At 35.6% G+C, this 20,593-nt stretch overlaps 1 protein-coding gene across 1 annotated transcript; it reads left to right on the top strand.

Annotated features, from left to right (window-relative positions):
- The first annotated feature begins 18,469 nt into the window (after positions 1–18,469).
- LOC119082729 (4-coumarate--CoA ligase 1-like) lies at positions 18,470–20,240 on the top strand. Its single transcript, XM_037192316.1, has 3 exons — positions 18,470–18,974; positions 19,031–19,769; positions 19,832–20,240. Exons 1-3 carry the CDS (start codon positions 18,483–18,485, stop codon positions 20,116–20,118), a joined length of 1,518 nt encoding a protein of 505 aa, XP_037048211.1. The 5' UTR covers positions 18,470–18,482; the 3' UTR covers positions 20,119–20,240.
- Positions 20,241–20,593: the final 353 nt, after the last annotated feature.

Raw genomic sequence — 20,593 nt, 5'->3', positions numbered from 1 at the left:
CTCTTTGCTAGTGTAAATTCTTTTACACTTAATAGTGCATACGAAACATGTTTATAGGTGCCTGATATACGGAGTGCACGTTCCTTTTTTTATTAATTTCTTTTGAACGGAATTTATTGTTCGCAATGGTTGTTACTAGTGTTGCCGTCAGTACTGTTATAAACCTTAACGTGTCATCTTTCATTGACACTGACGCTAGAAAATAGCAAGGCGTACAAACAATCGAAGTAACAGATTTGTTTGTTTTGTTATTTAAAAGGTTGATTGCAGAACGTAACACTTTTAAAATCATGTCCGGAGCGATAGCGGAGGACTTGACGCAGTCTAACTTCCAAAAAAAGAACGAAGAAAATTTTTTGAGACGCGGCAACTATATATAGGCGAGAATTTCAGTTTCTACCCTTTGGTTTATATCACCACAAAACATATTCTATCATATTCTCGCTTCAAATACGAGCAAAACGAGCTATCACTCGACTATGTAACTTTAAAATTGCCGGAGATACATCGTTTTGAAGTTGGTCATTTTGATAGAAAATGCACCAAATTAACGTTTTCCAAACAATCAAAATCTTTTGTTTCTATCTATCTGTCTGTCTATCTATCGACGGTCGATCTTCGGAAACTAGTCAGCCGATCTCCATGAAATTTTGCAGGAACCTCAGGGTGGGCATAAAAATGAAAATGTGATACGCCATTACCCCAGGAAAAACCAGAATTTTGTTTTATTGGCCTCGAAGTGGTTTCTGAGTGTGGTTTTCGAGGGTCGGGAACGCGTTTTCGGCTGTAGCTTAGCTGTATTGAAACCTACAGAGGCGTGCGACCCATCAAAACAAAGGTATTCGTAACACGATTCGAACAAAAAATTAATAAAAAAAATCGGGGCAGATTCGTTTGAGCTAGAGTGATTAGAGTGACCAAATTTTGAGCTACTCGAGCGTAGGATGAAAGGACTAATATTTTTTTGGGTTATGAGAGATAGAGAATTACTTTCTTCGGCAAAGTCTCAGAGTTTTACGAGTAGAACAGAGGGGCATATGTGAAAAATGTCGAAAGTTGGAAATGGGTGGGTCAATTGGGGTTTTGGAGATATTTCTTGAATGGTGGCAGATAGAGAATTACTTTCGTCAAATTTTCGATTTTCGTCAAATTTTCTGAATTTCGTCAGATTTCGTCAAATTTTCGAATTTCGTCAAATTTTCGAATTTCGTAAAATTTTTGAATTAAAACTGTAAACTGTTATAAAAAGCAGTGTTGACTACACTTCTAAAACGACTGATATCCCAACAAAAATCTCTTCGAGAAAAGTGTGACGCAGTCTTTGAAATACAATTTCTAAAATGAATGATATCGCTAGAGTTGACGCCGAACCATATAAGACCCTATATGGCCCAAAAGTACATGCAATTACCTTTCATATGATACCCCACACGACCATGTACGTTTTGTGTACCTCGACAAATTTCAGTAAGAACAGTGTAAGTCTCCGGTTGAAATCTTCAACTGCACATGTTTCAGTGTGGATGAATTTTAAACCCAATAAGACCCTATTCGGCTCAATAGTGCATGTGATTAGCTTTCTAATGACACCACACACGACCCTGTACGGTTCGTGTAACTGGAGAAATTTTTGTAAGAAAAGTGCAAGTTTTCGGTTTTTGATCACCTTTTACCAGCCACACAAGCTTCGAAGAATTTTTTTGAAATTGATTTTGGCTTCTAGGGTCGAAGTCCTTTCTAGGTACATACAGAAAATTCCACTAGAAAATGCGTCCGATTTCGGTAGGCTGTTTTTCAAGAGAATCCCTCTTCTTGAACTTCGCATCAATAGTGGAATAATTACAAAACCATTTTCAATTTCAAAGTCGATCACCACGTACCCCGTACTATATAGACTGAAACGAGTATCGATGACTTTGATTCATTAAGCGGTTCCTGTTTGTCACAAAAAATGACAACCTTTTCATTTTCAACTCGTTGGAGACTCTGACTCTGACTATATATACACCCAGTCCCAACTGACACATTTTCCGGATAATGTAAAGTTAAATCAAAATATGTTCATCTTTTCAGAAAACTATTTTTCAGCTCATTCCAATATGGTGATATGCCAATATTCTTAATAAATTGTCCCAATCGTTTCGTTATTCAAACATATGCCAATGAAGAAAATATAAAAAAATAACATAAACCGTTGAAAATATTCCTACCCAATATAGGTCATATTCAGTTTTCCAATATTATACTATACACGTGGTATTATACACTGAGAGGAGCGAGGCAACAAAAAAAAAGAGATTGCATCACACATTTTCCTGAAAATTTATTATTATCGAGACCCTCATAACTTTCCCAATATGTTGAGCCATATTATAGTTATATTTTATGTACTTGTAACATGAACGCTAGGGATCACATCGCTTATGTATGGATATTACGAGGGAACAGATACGGATGACTTAGAAGAACATATTTGCAATGTTTTCAGAAATTCAAACTAATATTGACCAAAAGTGCTTTTCATTCTTCGGCTGTTCGTTTTTTTTTTGTTCCAATAAGGGAAACAAAACCGTTACAGTCATCATAACTTTTGGGTCTATGACCCACCGATTCATATGCTAAGTTAAGTTTTCGTTTAAAATTAAAATGTCCCCCGTCAATATATATGTTAAAAAGGTCGCAAATTTAAATTCACATCGCCTTAACTCTGTAATAACATACAAGCAATGTGTAAACGAGTGCTGAGAAGAAGAAGAAAAAAATTCGGATTGAATGTTTTAATGCAAGAATCGTTGCGATAACAAAACTTAAACGATGTTAAAACTTGAACTTAAGGTTGCAACAACGACATGTTCAGATGAATATGTAAGTAAGATTGTGCATGGCACAATGGCACATCGATAAAAAATGGGACTTTTCGGTTGACCGTGACCATTCAGAGCATTAGAAAACTGTAAACTAGGGCATTGAATGGTTTATTTTCATAGAGCGACGAAGCATTTATTTAACTTTAAGGTCGAACCATACATTCAGTAAACTTAAATTGATTTGGGAATTTATAAGAATAGTTTCGAAAGTGATCAATTATGAAAAAGACAGAGAGAACTGAACAGTTGCGCTTTTAATTATGAAATTCTAATTTGTTCTCAGGAAATTAAAGGGGACGAAAGTCAGGCCTCGTGTAGCGTCCAAATTGGAACACTTCAAAACATTCGAACAAATTTAGGACAAAATAAAATGCAACCAACGCGCAAATGGCTTCCGCTGCTTTCAAAAAGCTCTTTATGTTTTCGCAGAAATCAAACTTTGCAAGAGTATTGGAAACACTTCAGTTAATCCATATGTTCCCATCCATCAACATATAGGATGGTTTTACAGCGAATGGTTTCTGTAGTGGTTTCTGCCACTGTACTGTTGCGATCTGTATTAAATACATTTTCCGACGTTTTGCATTAATGTGCAGTTCAAAAATACCATTTTCTCATCAGGCAAAGAGGTGACCAACATCTACGGCAAGTAGGTCATTTTTATGAAAATATGGTGGCGGGACATTTCCACACCGTCAATATCGTCAGGAACGATATTATCGTTTTTTTGGACGATACTATCGTCTAAAAAAACGATACTATCGTCTAAAAAACGATACTATCGTCCAAAAAAACGATATTATCGCCCAAAAAATTTTCATCCAGGACGATAACATCGTCTAAATTCAAAAATTCTAAAATATTGTCTGGACGATAGTATCGTTTTATTGTCGATATTATCGTTCAAAAAACGATATTATCGTTTTCTGGACGATATTACCGTTCTAGAAAATCTAATGGATATTTTCGTTTTCTGTACGATAATATCGTCCAAAACGATAATATCGTCCTGGGCGATATTATCGTTTTTTAAACGATAATATCGTCCAGGACGATACTATCGTTTAAAAAACGATAATATGGCCCAAGACGATATTATCGTTTAGTTTTGGGTGGTAACATTGTCCAGGACTCAATTTTACTCAGAGGTGCAGCAAGAACCGAATTCTCTTCCAAAATATCGAAAAACAATTGTCAGCGGAAATCACCTACACATCAGTGTTTAAAAAAGGCGTTTAGTTCGTCCCTAAATAATTCATCTTTTTACGAAATGAATACCAACTTTGATTGTACATAAAAAGCGTTTTAACACGCCGAGCGATCCGGCCCATTGCCCCGGAGCGAAGCGGAGGGCCGCAATGCGAGCCGGGCGCCGGAACGGTGTTGGAACTTAGGAGTTAATTTTTTTTTCTCGCTTCGTCTCATAATTAGTCAATTATCTACAAGATTTTGTGTTTCGTCTTCAACAACCATCCAGAACGATAATATCGCCCAGGACGATATTATCGTCTAGAATTTTTATTTTAAATAAATTAAAAACGATATTATCGTCCCAAAAATTATCGACCAGGACGATAATATCGTCCAAAATAACGATAAATTTGTTCAGAAAAAGAAAATAACGATAATATCGCCCAGCTGATATTTTCATCCAGGACGATATTATCGTTTTTTGAACGATAATATCGTTTTTTAGACGATAGTATCATCAAAAAAACGATAGTATCGTCCAAAAAAACGATATTATCGTGTTTTTAAACGATAATATCGTCAAGAAAACGATAATATCGTCAAGAAAACGATAATATCGTCCTGAAAATATTTTAAAATTTATAATTTTAGACGATATTATCGTCATGGATGAAATTTTTAGGACGATAATATCGTTTTTTAGACGATAGTATCGTCTAAAAAACGATACTATCGTCTAAAAAACGATAATATCGTTCACGATATTGACCGTGTAGTTATGTCGCCTCATCTGAAAATATCTAGCGAATCACAAATAAAATGAAATTAAACGAGAACTAGTCTGCACCAAGTTAAAATGTAATGGATCGTGACTTCTCGAGAAGTTGCATTGTTTCAACTATAATCTAAAAAATCTGTTATTGACAGCATCGACTTTTTTTTTTTCGACAATAAAAATAAATGACGAACGACTGAAATGGTCTTTTATTGTAAAATGATTGGTTAAACAAATGAAGAAATAGATTTTTCTTAGTTCAAACAATTGAAGTAAAAGATTTCGAGCGGCATAAGCTTGTCGTTTGGTCGTTTCTAAATAGTGCAGTTGATAAGGACCCATTTATACGAGAACGTTTACACTCGTATAAAAGCTGGGCTACCTCTCTAAAAGTTTATTTTTCTCATTGCAATGCAGGTAAAATTATCATTAAGGAACCTACTGATAATTTTACCTACTTTACAATGAGAAAAGTTAACTTTTAGAGAGGTAGCCCAGCTTTTATACGAGTGTAAACGTTCCGGTATAAATGGTCCTTATCAACTACACTAAAATGGTTAAAACTGTGCCATTTGCAAAGTCCGTTGTGTACACGTTCATATCTAAAAATTTAGGTATTTTGGGCCTGTGGGAGGTCTGTCACAGGTAATTTAAATTAGATAGACACGGAAAAACTAAATAATTGAAAATTCAACGAACATTATCTTCGTCAGTCTCTGACAATCCATTCCAACCTAATTTTAGTTAACGTAATTAGAAACATTATTTATTCAGTAATTGGATGTTTTCACTTCAACACATCTACACACTACGGTTTTAATGTTCACCGAACACCGACAGTGGATATAAATTTACAATAATTTTGTACAATCACTGTCACACAAATTACATTTTTCCTATGACTGTAGCTCCGATATTCCGTTTAAAAAATGGACCCTCGAATGGACCTCATCGCTAGAGGAATGATAAAGAAATTTTTTTTTTTCGTTTTGAGATGACATTTAAGAATATTCGGAATTATATTTGACTCACCAACAAATTGTGTCTGGGTTTGATAGTCTGCCATTTATTTCCGAACGAACGAAAATCTGGGCGCCAGGATTTAATACATTACGATTCCTCGTAAAGATAACAAACAAAGTCTTCATACAAATATCAAATAAATTAAGTAAATTTACTTCGCATACACAGAGTCATGTATTAGCTACACATCAACAATATATCTCTATACCCAAAATAATCAAGAAATCCAAGAAATCAGAAATCACCATGATTTATACATCAATTGATAGAGAGTAGAATTACAGAATGCCAATCAATCAATCCTCGGTACTTCGGGTGACTTGAACAAACAACCCTAACTATCTGATGGAAAAAACACTATACCAAATGCTCCAAAAATTGCAACCAAACTGATGAACCATTTTCAGCGGAGGAGTATGTGAAACAAACAAATGACTTTGTGGGTTTTTCGCATAAAACCACATAGATGCAACGACATTTTAAGTCAATAAAAATGAATATATGAATCACATTCGCACAGTGTAGACGCATTTAACTTTCAACCCCTTAAAACATTCTACCCATTTCAATTTTGATGTTTTGTGTTCTGTTTAATTTTTCTTTAAAGGACAATATGTTGACTTTATAATGAATTATCGTCCCATGAACAATTTATGGTTTGTTGTTGGCTTTTTTTTAGACTAGTGTTTGTACCCTTCGAGATCGGGGATCAACGTTTTATCATTCAAATTGTGTATATGAGGAGCGCACGTACGATAAAAGGACTGCGTGCATTAGTTCAAGGTTGTAACATAACATTTATAACATTTTAAAAAGCCCTTTGCTGTAACAATATTAACAAACAGATTTACTTCTGCATCTTTAGAAGAATCTCCCTACAGTTATAACATGAAGAGATACGTAATATCTGATCTCTTATCGACGACAATCAGTCTCATCTGTCTCATAGTGAAATTTATGTTAAAACTAATGAAGTAATAGATTTTGTGAGTGTCTTGTAGCAATACTTTAAACAAAAGAAGTAATAGATTATTTAAACGTTCTACGGCCACACATTTATCATTTCTCAAAGATTTATTTTGATATTGAGTACTGCAGAACAACTATCAACCAAAAAATTGTTCCTAGTGCAAAATGAAATTTTCCTTCCGGTAGAGCTACGGTTGCTACAGTAAACGATTCTACTTCACCATCTCTAACTGATAATGAAATTGTAAGTGTTGTCTTGGCAATTCTTACGGGTTTCAATTATTACCTCAGTGCAATTATGCCTCCAATTGCATGTGGACGGTAGTAGAATGTATGTAAATGTTTGATGCCAGATCTTTTTCGTAAAATGTGAAACCCTATCTTCCCACTTGACATTATTTATAAATAATGGCATTTAATTTCTTTAAGTGTGTTAAATACCCTTTTTCGGGTCGTCCATCTCTTGTACGGAACATTTTCAGTACAACACAACCGAATCGTTTTATTAATGTGATCTAAGTTTTCAGAAAAGGTATGATAATGGCAATTGAGGGGGGAGGGTTTGAGGCTGTTTTTTAGATGTGTCCAAACAAATGCATTGTTATAAGTGAAGGATTGGTTTAATTTCGTTTGAATGAATGTTTGTAACTTGGAAAAGGTATCACACTGAGCAACATTTTACGTTCGTACATTATACATCCGTTGATACCGGATTAAGTATAATGTGTTTAGTTTTAACCCTTATTTAAGATTTGGGCTTTTTCCTTTTTATCAATGTTAACAAGGGACAATAATAAGTTAAACTGTTCGCTTTCATTTAATTAACGATTTGATGCTCACAAAGAGAATGGTCATTTGTTCTTGAATGATTCTGATGTGATTAAGTGGCATCGATTGTTTCGACTTGAATTGGTGCAAAGAATGTTTCGATTGCGTTTTGTTTGGAACTGGAACAAAAATGGCTGTGCTAATGACCGTAGTACATAGTCTTTTTGCATGACAACTTCGATTTCAAGCTAAAAATGTAAATTGAGAAGCGATTTTGCTCCATGATATGAAAAGTTGAGAGTAACAAGGGCAATTTGAAATATACAAACTACAATAACACAAACTACTAGGCTTAGTCATGTTCCCTGAGCGATTATCCACAATTTGTCATTTCAATATATTTAACGTAGAAATTTCCTTCGATAACATTTGCGATTGCGTCGTACAAAAAACGATTTTATTCAAACAACTAAATGCAAGGAGGGGATGTGTCGCACTAGCGAATTATGAGAAAAATGAAAGTTGTGTTTTTTACCGTTGTCGGCACACATACACTAATCAATAATTCCAAACACATTCTACTTACATCTCGTATTTAAGGCCCGTCATTGGGAAATGACAGGACAGTTTCCCGAAAATGTATGGAAAATTTTATCACAAAAATTCACCGAAAAAATTCAAAGAAACTCACCTCTTATGCTTTCCATTGTATTCGGGCATAGTCTCTTTAGGTCGCCAAGGCATATTTGAACACTAAAACACTTTTTACTCGATGCAAAAACAAAAAGTTTTTTTTTGGTTTTGTCGCGACAAAACACAGAAAATATTTCGACACAACTGTGACACTCCGCTACTATAAGTACTAGAATAAATGTTTGCTGTGTTCACTTCGGCGGTAAAATATCTTCATTAAAAAAAATGTCGGACATATTATAAAAATCATGAAACAGTTGACAAAGGGTAGCGTATACATTTAATAATGCTCATCGACCATTTTTTAAAGCTTTACGAGAGCTCAGTGAACATTCTTTCAACGATGGGAGAGAGCATTTATTAAAAATTTAGCCTCTCGTAAGACTGCGCTGAGCGTAAATAAATGTTCCTTCCTCTTTAGTAAGCTAAGAAGACTTCGCGAAGTCTAATTATGCCACCTCTTTGAATAAAAATATCGGCTGAGGTCGAATAATTCTCCGCTGAGCTTTAACAAACCTCCGCTGAGCTCTAATAATTCTCCGCATAATTAGACTCAGCGAAGTCTTGTTAGCTTACTAAAGAAGTGGGAGAGGTTACAATTTTAATAAATGTCTACCATCGTTGAAGTGTCGGACACTTTTTTGAATGAAAATATTTTACCGCCGAAGTGAACACAGCAAACATTCATTCTAGTACTTATAGTAGCGGAGTGTCACAGTTGTGTCGAAATATTTTCTGTGTTTTTGTCGCGACAAAACAAAAAAAAAACTTTTTGCTTTTGCATCCAGTAAAGAGTGTTTAATGTTCAAATATGCCTTGGCGATCTAAAGAAACTATGCTCGATTCAATGGAATTGAATTGAATTTCTTTGAATTTTTTCGGTAAATTTTTTAGATAAAATTTTCCATACATTTTCGGGAAACTGTCCTGTCATTTCCCAATAACAGGCCTTAACGGAGAAATTTCCTTCGACAACATTTGCGATTGAGTCGTACAAAAAACGATTTTATTTGAATAACTAAATGTAAGGAGGGAATGTGTCGCACTAGCGAATTATGAGAAAAATGAAAGTTGCGTTTTTTACCGTTGTCGGCACACATACACTAATCAATAATTCCAAACACATTCTACTTACATCTCGTATTTAACAAGGAGGCAAAAATTATTAAATTTTCATTTTTCTTATAATTTGCTCTAATGGGACACGTCCCTTTTGTGTATTTAATTATTCACTAATCTTTTGCATTTTCCAGTAATGGTAACACTGAAAATTATATTAAAGAAGAGAACAGATCTACTGATTATGTCAGTCTCTCATGCCGGATGGCAAAAGTTTCGTTGAACAAAATCAAAGTAGAATACATTACAAAACGTACAGCAACAATGAAATAAGTTGCAAATTGTTTTCAACCAAAAACACCCCTGATAGGTACGACATTTAAAGCGAATAATCTGGAAATAATAGCTCAATTAATAACAAAATGAGCAAACGTTGCGGATAGTCTGTGAGTGTAGCACATCTACACAATTTTTTAATCCCAAACTTCGGGTACAATATAATGTGATAATATTCAGATCCACATCCATATACGGTCCTAAAAACGAAACTAATTTTTTCTTCTATCGCACACCACTTTTTTTTTTAATTAGTTCGTTAATTTTGATTCTCCTTTTAAAAGCAATTAACTTCATAAACGAAAGATTAAATAACGAAAATACTTTACACTTGGCTGCTTTCATCTGAGAACTTTATGTGCGTAATTTATGCCAGAAACGGTTCTTATATTCGCAACAAGCTTCTCCACAAAATTGAAAATTTAATATAATACACAAAATTATTTTATTATTTATGTTTATATAGCATATTATGTATATGTGGATAGTATAATATACATGTATAAGATGTGTGCTAAGTTGAAGAGGAGAGTTCCACTTCAGTAGAAAATATATTTTGTTATAAGGTTTTCTATATGGAGAGGATTGAAAATTAGCACATTGGAATTTCAATTTTAATTCCGAAATTATTGTCTACTTGTCTGTAAGTAAAATTTAACTGAATATATGTGGTGGTTATGAGACCGAGAGGGGTTGTTCAAATTGATTATTTCGAGATTGTATTTATAGAATGTTAATATTCTATTCGGTCGGTTATTATGTTGACTTTAGTGTCTTGATTGAAGTAGAAATATTTGGCGATTGATTTTTTTTTTGTGGGCTTACTCCGAAAGTTTAGGCTGCAGTTTGATACGTGATATGGAAAGTGGAAGGCCACAGAACTTGTTTCTAACTTAAGATTCGTTTTTGTTGATTTTATACGAAAAACGAAAGTTATATGACGATGTAATCCCTGAATCAGTTTACTTCTGTTTTCTGAAGGATTTTCTGGGGCATCGGGGAATCTGGCACACACGATCATAGTATGCGTCCTTTTACTACATGTAACGAACAGTCATGACTGTGCCAGATTCGCCTCCTAGGAGGCGAATCTGGCACATAATCAATTTGTATGGTGTGCCAGATTACCTCACGCCTTTTCTGGTGCTTCCAACTCTAATAATTGTTGAAACATTCATGACTACAACAGTAGCTACATTTCATGAGAAATGAGTAGTCGTACTCCTCAGTGGCAATACGCTTTGCTCAATGCGGAGATAAGGCTCAAGGGAGATAAGGCAATGTGGTATCGTGATATTTATCTGAAGAAAATATGACGCTACCTCATTGCCCCAAATTTTGTTTTGTTGCTTTGTTCAGTAGTTTATGCACCTCTGTCCAAAATGATCATTTTGAGTATTTGAAGTGATGTACTGAGCAGAAGGCGTGGGACGCTATTTGATTACGCCTTCGGTTTGTGATACAATCCCCATTAGCTTTGTTTCAATTTACCCCGTTAGCCATTGTACACTGGTTGATTCGTAAAACATATTATTAGAGCTGATGTCAGTCAAATTTAGACATGACCTTACTATTTCCTAATCAATTTGCAGGATTTTTTCTTAGAAGTAAATCCATGAGATGTACAATGCATGGGAGGCCACAATTACTTTCTTGGTTTTTAGTCATGCAACAACGGTACAGGACGGTTTTTATATAATCTCACTATTGATTTAGTTCTTTAGAACCACGCTGTAGTTGTTTAATCTGTTACTTCGTTTGTTAAAGTATTTCCCAGAGTGTGATGTTGAATCATGACGCAAGTTCACTACCAAAAATGTTTTACCAAATTTTTTTTGAGGACGGCGGAGCATATTTACAGCAATTTTTTGACTTCTCCCTCTTAACTCCAACGACCCCCAAACTAGGATATCTGGAATCTATGAATCCATTCGAGTTCAACGAGCAATCACGCGTTACTGCAGCTTCGAAATTGGCCAAGATATTGAACTTCGAAATATTGATGTTTGTATGAAAATAAGGAAAATCTCGAATTTTCAGATAACTCAAATTGCCTACGTTAGTTAGTTAGTTCCTATGGAAAAGTGGATCCAGCAACTCCTAAACGTTTCTATAGATTTTCCTGTGGTGAATGGTGTGTGTTGTTTTGGTATGTATTTCTTGTTGGGAATTGTTAGGATCATTAAGTATTAACTTCCACTAGGTCGGTTCCTAAATTTTGGGATGACAGGTGATTCCTCTGGCACTTCCTAACTTCCATCGGATTTTTCGATGGATTTAGGTTATTTTCGACATTAGTGAGGTGTTCCAAAGTTGGTTCCTAATTTTTGGGATGACATATGATTCCTCTGGCACTTCCTAACTTCCATCAGATTTTTTGATGGATTTGGGTTATTTTCGACATGAGTGAAGTGTTCCAAGGTTGGTTCCTAAATTTTGGGATGACAGATGATCCCTCTGGGAATTCCTAACTTCCATCGGATTTTTCGATGGATTTGGGTTATTTTCAATATAAGTGAGGTGTACCAAGATTGGTTTCTAGATTTTGGGATTCAGACTGATTTCTCTAGCACTTTTTAATTTACATAAGGTTTTTTGATGTTGTCGAAATGACATACTTACAAAAGTGGTGATATCAGTCAAAAAACTGTTGATGAACGTATTGTTAGGAAAATGGTTGAAAAATGTACTGAAAGAATTTAAACGAAATAAAACCGAATCATCTGCCACTTGTGACGCAAATTTCTTGTTGTAAAATTTTCTTTCACACATTTTTTGAGTCAATTTTTTGTTGATAAAACTTTTGCGTACGACGCACAATGCGCCACCCTCAGCGATATCAGTTATTTTGTAAGTAAGATAAAGGACTTGTGTCACATTTACCCTTTAAGTTTTACTTCACAGGTTTTCACATACATGATTTAATTGTTGTCGTCGTAAGAAGATTACAAGCAGATTTAATAAAATCGATAAAATTTCGGCACCGATGATGTCCTGACTATATTTCAGAACAACAGAGTCAAAATATGATTATTTTCCCGTTATTTTATTTCCATTCACTCTAAAGAATAAAATGAATTTTCGTGCATTTATCTCGCATAAAGTTTAAATTTTCTGGAAAAATATCCAATTTTATTTTATGCTCATATAGTACGGAGCAGATAATGCACATATACCGAAAATAAATGTTGTCTTTGATATAATCTAACGGTGATCAAATAGTCCGAAAAGAGGAAGTACTATACACATAAAACCAATCGCTTTAAACTTTTCTTCCCTCTTTCCCAAAGACATTTTTTTTTCTCGTCTCTCTACCCTTTAAGCATACGATATACGAAAATGGAGTGAATCAATATTTCCCATAAGCTTTTGGCTGTACAGATATTTTTCTGGCATGTAAATATAAAAAAGCTTTTCGGAAAAAGTCTTTTGTTTATGGTGAATTGTTGTATTTTTATACGCCGTATCATCTATTACCAGTAAAAAAAAAGAAGAAACGGGAAGATAGAAAACTTTTCCGGGAATATTGAGAGTATTATCTTTAAGTCTAGAGCGTCTTTTATACTTCAATCGAATGTGCATAAGTGCAGCAAAGAAAACTTTTGCTCCTTTTTCTCATATGGCTATATTTTGGTTCTTCTCTGACATTGGGCGCATCGGATTCGGTATAGACATAGATAATCCCGAAAAATTTTCGATACTTTTTCCGAAAAATATTTCTTTGAATAAGATTTTAAGGAAATTGAAATTGAAAGTTGAAAAAGCGGCTCCATTTACTGGGATAAAAGGATATTGGACTTTATAAAAATTGGGATCGGGGAGAAAAAAAAACCTTTTCAATGGACAAAAAATTAACTTTATTTTCGGTCGATGTTCATATTTTTCCTCTCTTTTGGCGTAGACAAGAATTATTTCATCAGGAAAAAAGTCGTCTGTCCATCGGATTGATTAATGCGATTGATTCGAATTTTCCGTCTCTTTTCCGCTCACTCCGATGAATACATGTTTCTGGCTGGAAGGTATGCACAACGAAAAGTTTTAAATTATTCACAGTCTTACAATTTACTGACTACGAACTCTGAAATTGACACGAATGGTCTGAATAACATGTAAAGATGTGCGAAAAAGTGTAAAGTGAATGAATAATTTATTTAAAATATTGCCGCTCTACATCCCCCGTTTACGTATACGTATAGTTTCTGTGATGTATACAATTTCACTGTTAAGAAAAACTCAACTTTTATAATTAGAAAAAAAAAAGCTTTGGCTGCATCTTCCCTTTTTTATTTCTCATCCACTAGTCAAGGTATATATGCTTCCAACAAAAACACTTCAAACTCAACAATTTTCCTATGAATAAAAATGTTTTCACGTATGCGCTACGTTACAGCTAATGAATACATAGTTTTTTTTTGTTCACTTCCTTTAACAGCACATTTTCATCTTAAAAAAAGAAAATGAAAAAAAAAGAAAATTTTAATGCAAATGCAAATGAATAGACTTCTTCTCATCATATGGAAATAAACTGCAAAAATATGGATGGTTAAGGGCGACTCGATGGTATACGATATATCTGTCGTCGTCGTCGTCGTTTTTTTTTTCTTTTCTCATTTTTAGTTTGTAGGCCTCAATTTTTATGCGAAAACATGCAATGTTGAATTTTCTTTTCATAATCCATTCAAACCTGAATCCAGAAATGTTGTTGCAATTTGTAATATTCAGCGCTAAAGTACCCAGGAGCAATGTATTTCTGTTGTACAGAGTGTGTGTATTATATTATATCCTATGTGTGTGCTATGCTATGAAAAGGAATCGTATACACATTCACCAGAAACACTTGAGACAAATTTGATGGTGCATCCACTTATACCATATGTGTGCTGCTTTTTAGAAAGTTTCTTTTTCTCATTTTACGGATTCCAATTGCTTACACGTCGTCGTCGTCGTATAGTCGTCGTCGCTATGGAACATTAGTACAATGTGAGCTTCGTAATAGTCTAATAATTTTCGGTATGAATTTTAGCAAATAGGATGATAATTTACAGGGGATTGAAGGTGGTCTTTACAATGGATGAAATACACTTCAACACGTACAAGAGCCAAAGGAAAACGACCGCAAAAACAAAGCAATTCGATTCGGTCATAAAATACATTGTAAGGAAAGGATATACAGGAATGCGAGTTGTATTTTAATAGAAAATCAGTCTAAGTGAATTGTTTGTCTATTTTTGTCGAGATAACAGTGAGGTTATATTGTGGCTTAAGGTGGAAGCCTCTTGATAATTAATTGGGTTGTTGCAGTCGCTTGCATATGGATTTTCCACTTTAACTAGTGATTCAAGAAAACGTTGTGTTGCTTGTTTCGATCAATTCGTTATTGGAAATACCTTAGTTGTTGTTGAACAGCAGTAGGGTGGTCCCAGTTTGTATGAACATTTTTGGGAGCTCACTTTATTGGCGATTCTGAAAGCACTTGATGAGAAACGAAGATGGACACAAAAAAATTTGAAGAAAGTCCGCTTATTGAGTCAGAGCAGATTGAGGAAAGAGAAATGTGAAAATTTGTCAGTTATCGGTCAGTAAAAGACTTTAACAATTTTAATTTATACAAAAATTAGAACTAGAAATTGAAATAAAAAACACCTTTTGGCAGTGCCTACATTCGCGAAAATAATTTCACAAATTTTCTCAAATTTTCACGATTTTCTTAAATTTTCACAAAAACACTTTTTGCGAAAATTCTGGAAAATTTGAGAAAATCGTGAAAATTTGAGAAGATTTGTGAAAATATTTTTGCGAACATAGGCACTGCCTAATTCGAACCTAAGTAAGATTGTCAGACCATGCTTTGACTATGGAGTCGAGCGTTCTGATGATACGTCTACCGGGACTAGCAACAGGTGACTTACATTATTTGAATTTCAACATTTACATTGCCACTAAAGTTCGACTCATAGTCAAAACATGGTCTGACAATGAGCTTTTTCCGATTAATACTTCTAAGAAAAAATTAGACAAATGAGATATTTTCTTCGAAAATTTGGTGTCGTCCGTGAAATTTGAACAAACCCTGAGCGACGGTTCTGTATCAAATTAATTGCAATCAACCAAAGCCAAGAGCTTCCAAATGATATCATACTGACTATTGGACAGGGGTTGGTGATTATGCCCCATTCATCGTGATGTCGGGCAAAAAATGCATTTTCCTTAGTGTTTGACTCCCGATGGCAATGCTATGCCATTTCAGAAGAAGAAAATTAAAATTATTGCGAGCCTAAGACTAAGAAATCCAACAAAGTGTTTTTTGGACCACCCTAATGAGCAGATAATCGAACTCGAATGTAAAGGGAACCAATTGATCGAAACACGCAACCCAAAGAAATGTTCGCAATTGAACATTCTTTGTTAACAAAGTGCATGCAAAATGTTCTTCGAGCTGAGATAGAGCACTGACTACTGTTCCCTTCTATAGCAAACAAATGATACAATTTATTGTTAAGGCCCGTCATTGGGAAATGACAGTACAGTCTCCCGAAAATGTATGTAAAATTTTATCACAAAAATTCACCGAAAAAATTCAAAGAAACTCACCTCTTATGCTTTCCATTGTATTCGGGCATAGTCTCTTTAGGTCGCCAAGGCATATTTGAACACTTTTTACTCGGTGCAAAAACAAAAAGTTTTTCTTTGTTTTGTCGCGACAAAAACACAGAAAATATTTCGACACAACTGTGACACTCCGCTACTATAAGTACTAGAATGAATGTTTGCTGTGTTCACTTCGGCGGTAAAATATTTTCATTCAAAAAAGTGTCGGACATTTAAAAACAATCATCAAACGGTTGGCAAAGGGTAGCGTATACATTTAATAATGCTCATCGACCATTTTTTAAAGCTTTACGAGAGCTCAGCGGACATTCTCTCAACGATGGGAGAGCATTTATTAAAAATTTAGCCTCTCGTAAGACTGCGCTGAGCGTAAATAAATGTTCGTTTCTCTTTAGTAAGCTAAGAAGTTTTCGGGAAGTCTAATTATGCCACCTCTTTGAATAAAAATATCGGCTGAGGTCGAATAATTCTCCGCTGAATTCTAATAATTCTCCGCTAGGCTTCAGGAAGTGTCCGTTAGGCCTAAGCAAGTTGCAGGAAGGTTTAATGGAGCGAATCGGACACTCAGCGGAGATCTGCCAAAGCTAAGTGGAGTCTTATTAAATCATAGCAAGAATTATTAGGTATCCGCTGATGCTTATTGAGTGTTCGCTTAGCTTCATTGCCTTACTACAACGTGCTAAGGTCTGACGGACTCTTACTGAAGCCTAGCGGAGAATTATTAGAACTCATTAGAGGTTTGTCAAAGCTCAGCGGAGAATTATTAGAGCTCAGCAGAGGTTTGTTAAAGCTCAGCGGAGAATTATTCGACCTCAGCCGATATTTTTGTTCGAAGAGGTGGCATAATTAGACTCAGCGAAGTCTTGTTAGCTTACTAAAGAAGTGGGACAGGTTACAATTTTAATAAATGTCTACCATCGTTGAAGTGTCGGACACTTTTTTGAATGAAAATATTTTACCGCCGAAGTGAACACAGCATTCACACATTCACAGCATTCACACATTCATTCTAGTCCTTATAATAGCGGAGTGTCACAGTTGTGTCGAAATATTTTCTGTGTTTTTGTCGCGACAAAACAAAAAACAAAATTTTGGTTTTGCATCGAGTAAAAAGTGTTTTAGTGTTTAAATCTGCCTTGGGGACATAAAGAGACGGTGCACGAATACAATGGAAAGCATAAGAGGTGAGTTTCTTTGAATCTTTTCGGTGAATTTTTGTGATAAAATTTTCCATACATTTTCGGGAAACTGTCCTGTCATTTCCCAATGACGGGCATTAAAGTAACAAATCTCTTGTCAACCACTTGACGATACTTTAAACATAAGAGGTAGTAGATTTAATGTCTATGTTGCAATCAACTTAACGCAAACTAAAGTTATTATGTGCTTCTCGTTCTGCAGTTTATTCATTCCACATCAATGTTTTCAGAAGGAGAAACGGAAAGAGAGTCATTGCACTCACTCGTAGGTGTGGAATGGAATAAATGGAAAGACAAACGCTAGTGTTATGTGGAACGAATAAAACGATGAAAAGTAGAAACTTATCTTGAGTTAAGTTTTCGCCAGCTCTTCGAAACCATCTTGTGGCACAAATGTGCTGTATTTAAATGAGTGGATTGTGCATCTTCCTTCAGTTAACGAATTTAAATATATATATCTGCAGATAATCACATAGCATTGCAGGACAAAGTGGAGCTACTAGTCGAATGAGTGACTTAGCTGAGTTCTAGGAAAATAGATACACACAAGTCAAATTAGGCGCGCATTTACTACCGCTAGCATACGTTATCGCTAGATGTTTTATTAGCGTAAGATACGAACACCAAGCTCTCGCTCTGCACTCTGCTATTGATGTAATAAAACAAAACGATGATGCTGCAAAAAAACAACTTTTACTGCGGCTGATAATACTTATCTACTGAAGATATTGTTTATGCCAACGAGAAACGTTATGAAACGACTACGACCGCTTTATCAGTCAAACATTAGCAATTGAAAAGTCTCGTTGAAATCAATCAAGACTTTCCGCTCTTTTTCTTATAAAATTACAAAAGAAAGTCAATTTAATGACTTCGTTTCCATTAGAATTTGAGGACAATATTGTCCACAGGTCAGATTCGAATGTGTTTGACGATGAACAATCGCTTGGTCATCTAATGATAAAAAGATTAACGGATGCTGGAAATCGGGTCATGATAATTAATGGCTTAACTGGCGAAAAACTGACCGCGAATCAATTAGTTACGAGGAGTTTTGTAGTTGCCAAAGCACTGTTAGCCGCAGGTATCAAACCTGGAGATGTTGTGTCAGTTGTTAGCGAGAATAGATTCGAATTTCCGTACATTTTGTTTGCATCGATCTTTCTGAATTGTACTTGTGCGCCAATCAACGCTACATACAGTGAGAAGGAGTTAAATCATGCGTTCAACCTGTCGAAGCCCAAGTTCATTTTTGCCAGTAACGCTACCATCGACAGCGTTCATAGAGTTGCTAGGTCCTTGAGTTATGTGAAGAGGTTGATTCTTATCGATAACGAACCATCTCAGTCGTGGCAAGGTTTGACTGTTTGGAGAGAGTTCACCGATCCGAATCGTTTGCTCAAAGTAAATTTTAGTCCACAGGCCATAGACAAGTCGAAGTCGATTTGTTTAATTTTATGCAGTAGCGGAACGACTGGATTGCCGGTAAAATAAGTCACAATTTTAACCTACTGAGTCTGATCATTTGTCTTCCTTTCAAGAAAGGTGTTCAGCTTAGCCAACAAAATTTCATCGTCGCCATCCGAAACCGACAATTACTGATATCAGGCGGAGTAGAACACGAAGTCCTTCTAGGTCTTTTGCCACTCTTCCATGTTTATGGCTGTGAGGTGTTGATTTCAGTGATGACAACCGTAACCGGAACGATCATTTTGTTGCCCAAATTTGAGGAGCAAACATTTCTCAGCTGCATCGAAAAGTATCGTTGTACAACATTGTGTCTGGTTCCACCTTTGATGGTTTTTCTGTCGAAAAGTGACAATGTCGACAAATATGATTTGAGCAGCGTCACAATCATTTACAGTGGGGCGGCACCACTTTCAAAAGAAACTGAAGAAGCTGTCATGAATCGTCTGCGCAATCCAAATGTCGTCATTAAGAATACGTATGGAATGTCCGAGCTCACAAGTGCTGTTCTATCGCAAAAGAACGTAAAAAAACCGGGAAGTGTGGGTGAACTGAACTTGGGGGTTTATGCTAAAGTAATCGATGAAACTGGCCATTCTCTGGGTCCTAATAAGCCCGGTGAGCTATGCTTTAAAGGAAGTCGTGTGATGGCGGGTTACATTGGTGATAAACAAGCAACTAGTGCACTTATTGATGAAGAAGGCTGGCTTCACACTGGCGATATTGGATATTACGATGAAGACCTTCAGTTCTATGTAGTTGATAGAATTAAAGAGTTGATTAAGTGGAATGGATTTCAGGTGCCACCAGCAGGTTTGTCAAACATGGATTTTTAAGTTGAGATTAAAATTCATTTATCAGTTGTCCGTACTTAGAACTTGAGGCCACTCTCCTCACTCATCCAAAAATCAAGGATTGTGGAGTGATCGGGAAGCCGGACGAAAAGGTTGGCGAAGTGCCCGTAGCATTTGTCGTTAAATTGGACAACAGTTTAACCGAAAAGGAAGTAATAGATTTCGCAGACAAGGATGCGTCTCCAGCAAAGAAACTTAGAGGTGGTGTGATTTTTGTGGACGAGATCCCGAAGAATCCGTCCGGGAAAATACTGCGACGGCAACTTCGAGATCACCTTTCGAAGTTACTGTTAAAGTCGAAGCTTTGATATACTGATTGGAATTGTTGCGCCATTGTTTTAACCCTTAGGAGACGTGTTGTTTTAATACAACAATTTCAAAAAATTTTGTACTGAAATACAACAAAAATGCAACAATGCAACACTTTTGGTCTACCGTTAGTAATCATTAGGGCGTATCGAATTTTGCAAATTTTAAGGACCGCGATAGCCTGTGTGCGGAAAACGTAAATCATCGAAAACTGTGTCCGGGCATGTGGTTGATGGATCCAATGGAGCCATGGAAGAAGTCCCCCCGGGCGACTTTAAGTTTCCGAAGGTCATAATTCGGAAAGTTGATAGTATTTTTGAAAACAATGTTCTAGCGGAATGTAGAGCTTTGAAAACTCTACAAAACTACCGAAGAAACCGATGGTCCAAAAGGTGTCACTGCCAAGATTGCCTAACATCGAAAATGTGACCTTTTGGTTTTTGACTTATATTTCCTGAGAGACAAATGATTTTG

The sequence above is a fragment of the Bradysia coprophila genome, unplaced genomic scaffold, assembly GCF_014529535.1.
Source record: "Bradysia coprophila strain Holo2 unplaced genomic scaffold, BU_Bcop_v1 contig_476, whole genome shotgun sequence".
NCBI lineage: Eukaryota > Metazoa > Arthropoda > Insecta > Diptera > Sciaridae > Bradysia > Bradysia coprophila.
The sequence above is the reverse complement of the archived record's forward strand: the minus strand, read 5'-3'. Positions and strand labels throughout refer to the sequence as shown.

Bases quoted from the DNA above. Each gene is read 5' to 3' on its own strand.
- LOC119082729 (XM_037192316.1), top strand. From the start codon at position 18,483: ATGATAATTAATGGCTTAACTGGCGAAAAACTGACCGCGAATCAATTA. The intron at 18,975-19,030 runs GTAAAATAAGTC...CTTCCTTTCAAG, and splicing joins GCGGAACGACTGGATTGCCG to AAAGGTGTTCAGCTTAGCCA. The intron at 19,770-19,831 runs GTTTGTCAAACA...GTCCGTACTTAG, and splicing joins ATTTCAGGTGCCACCAGCAG to AACTTGAGGCCACTCTCCTC.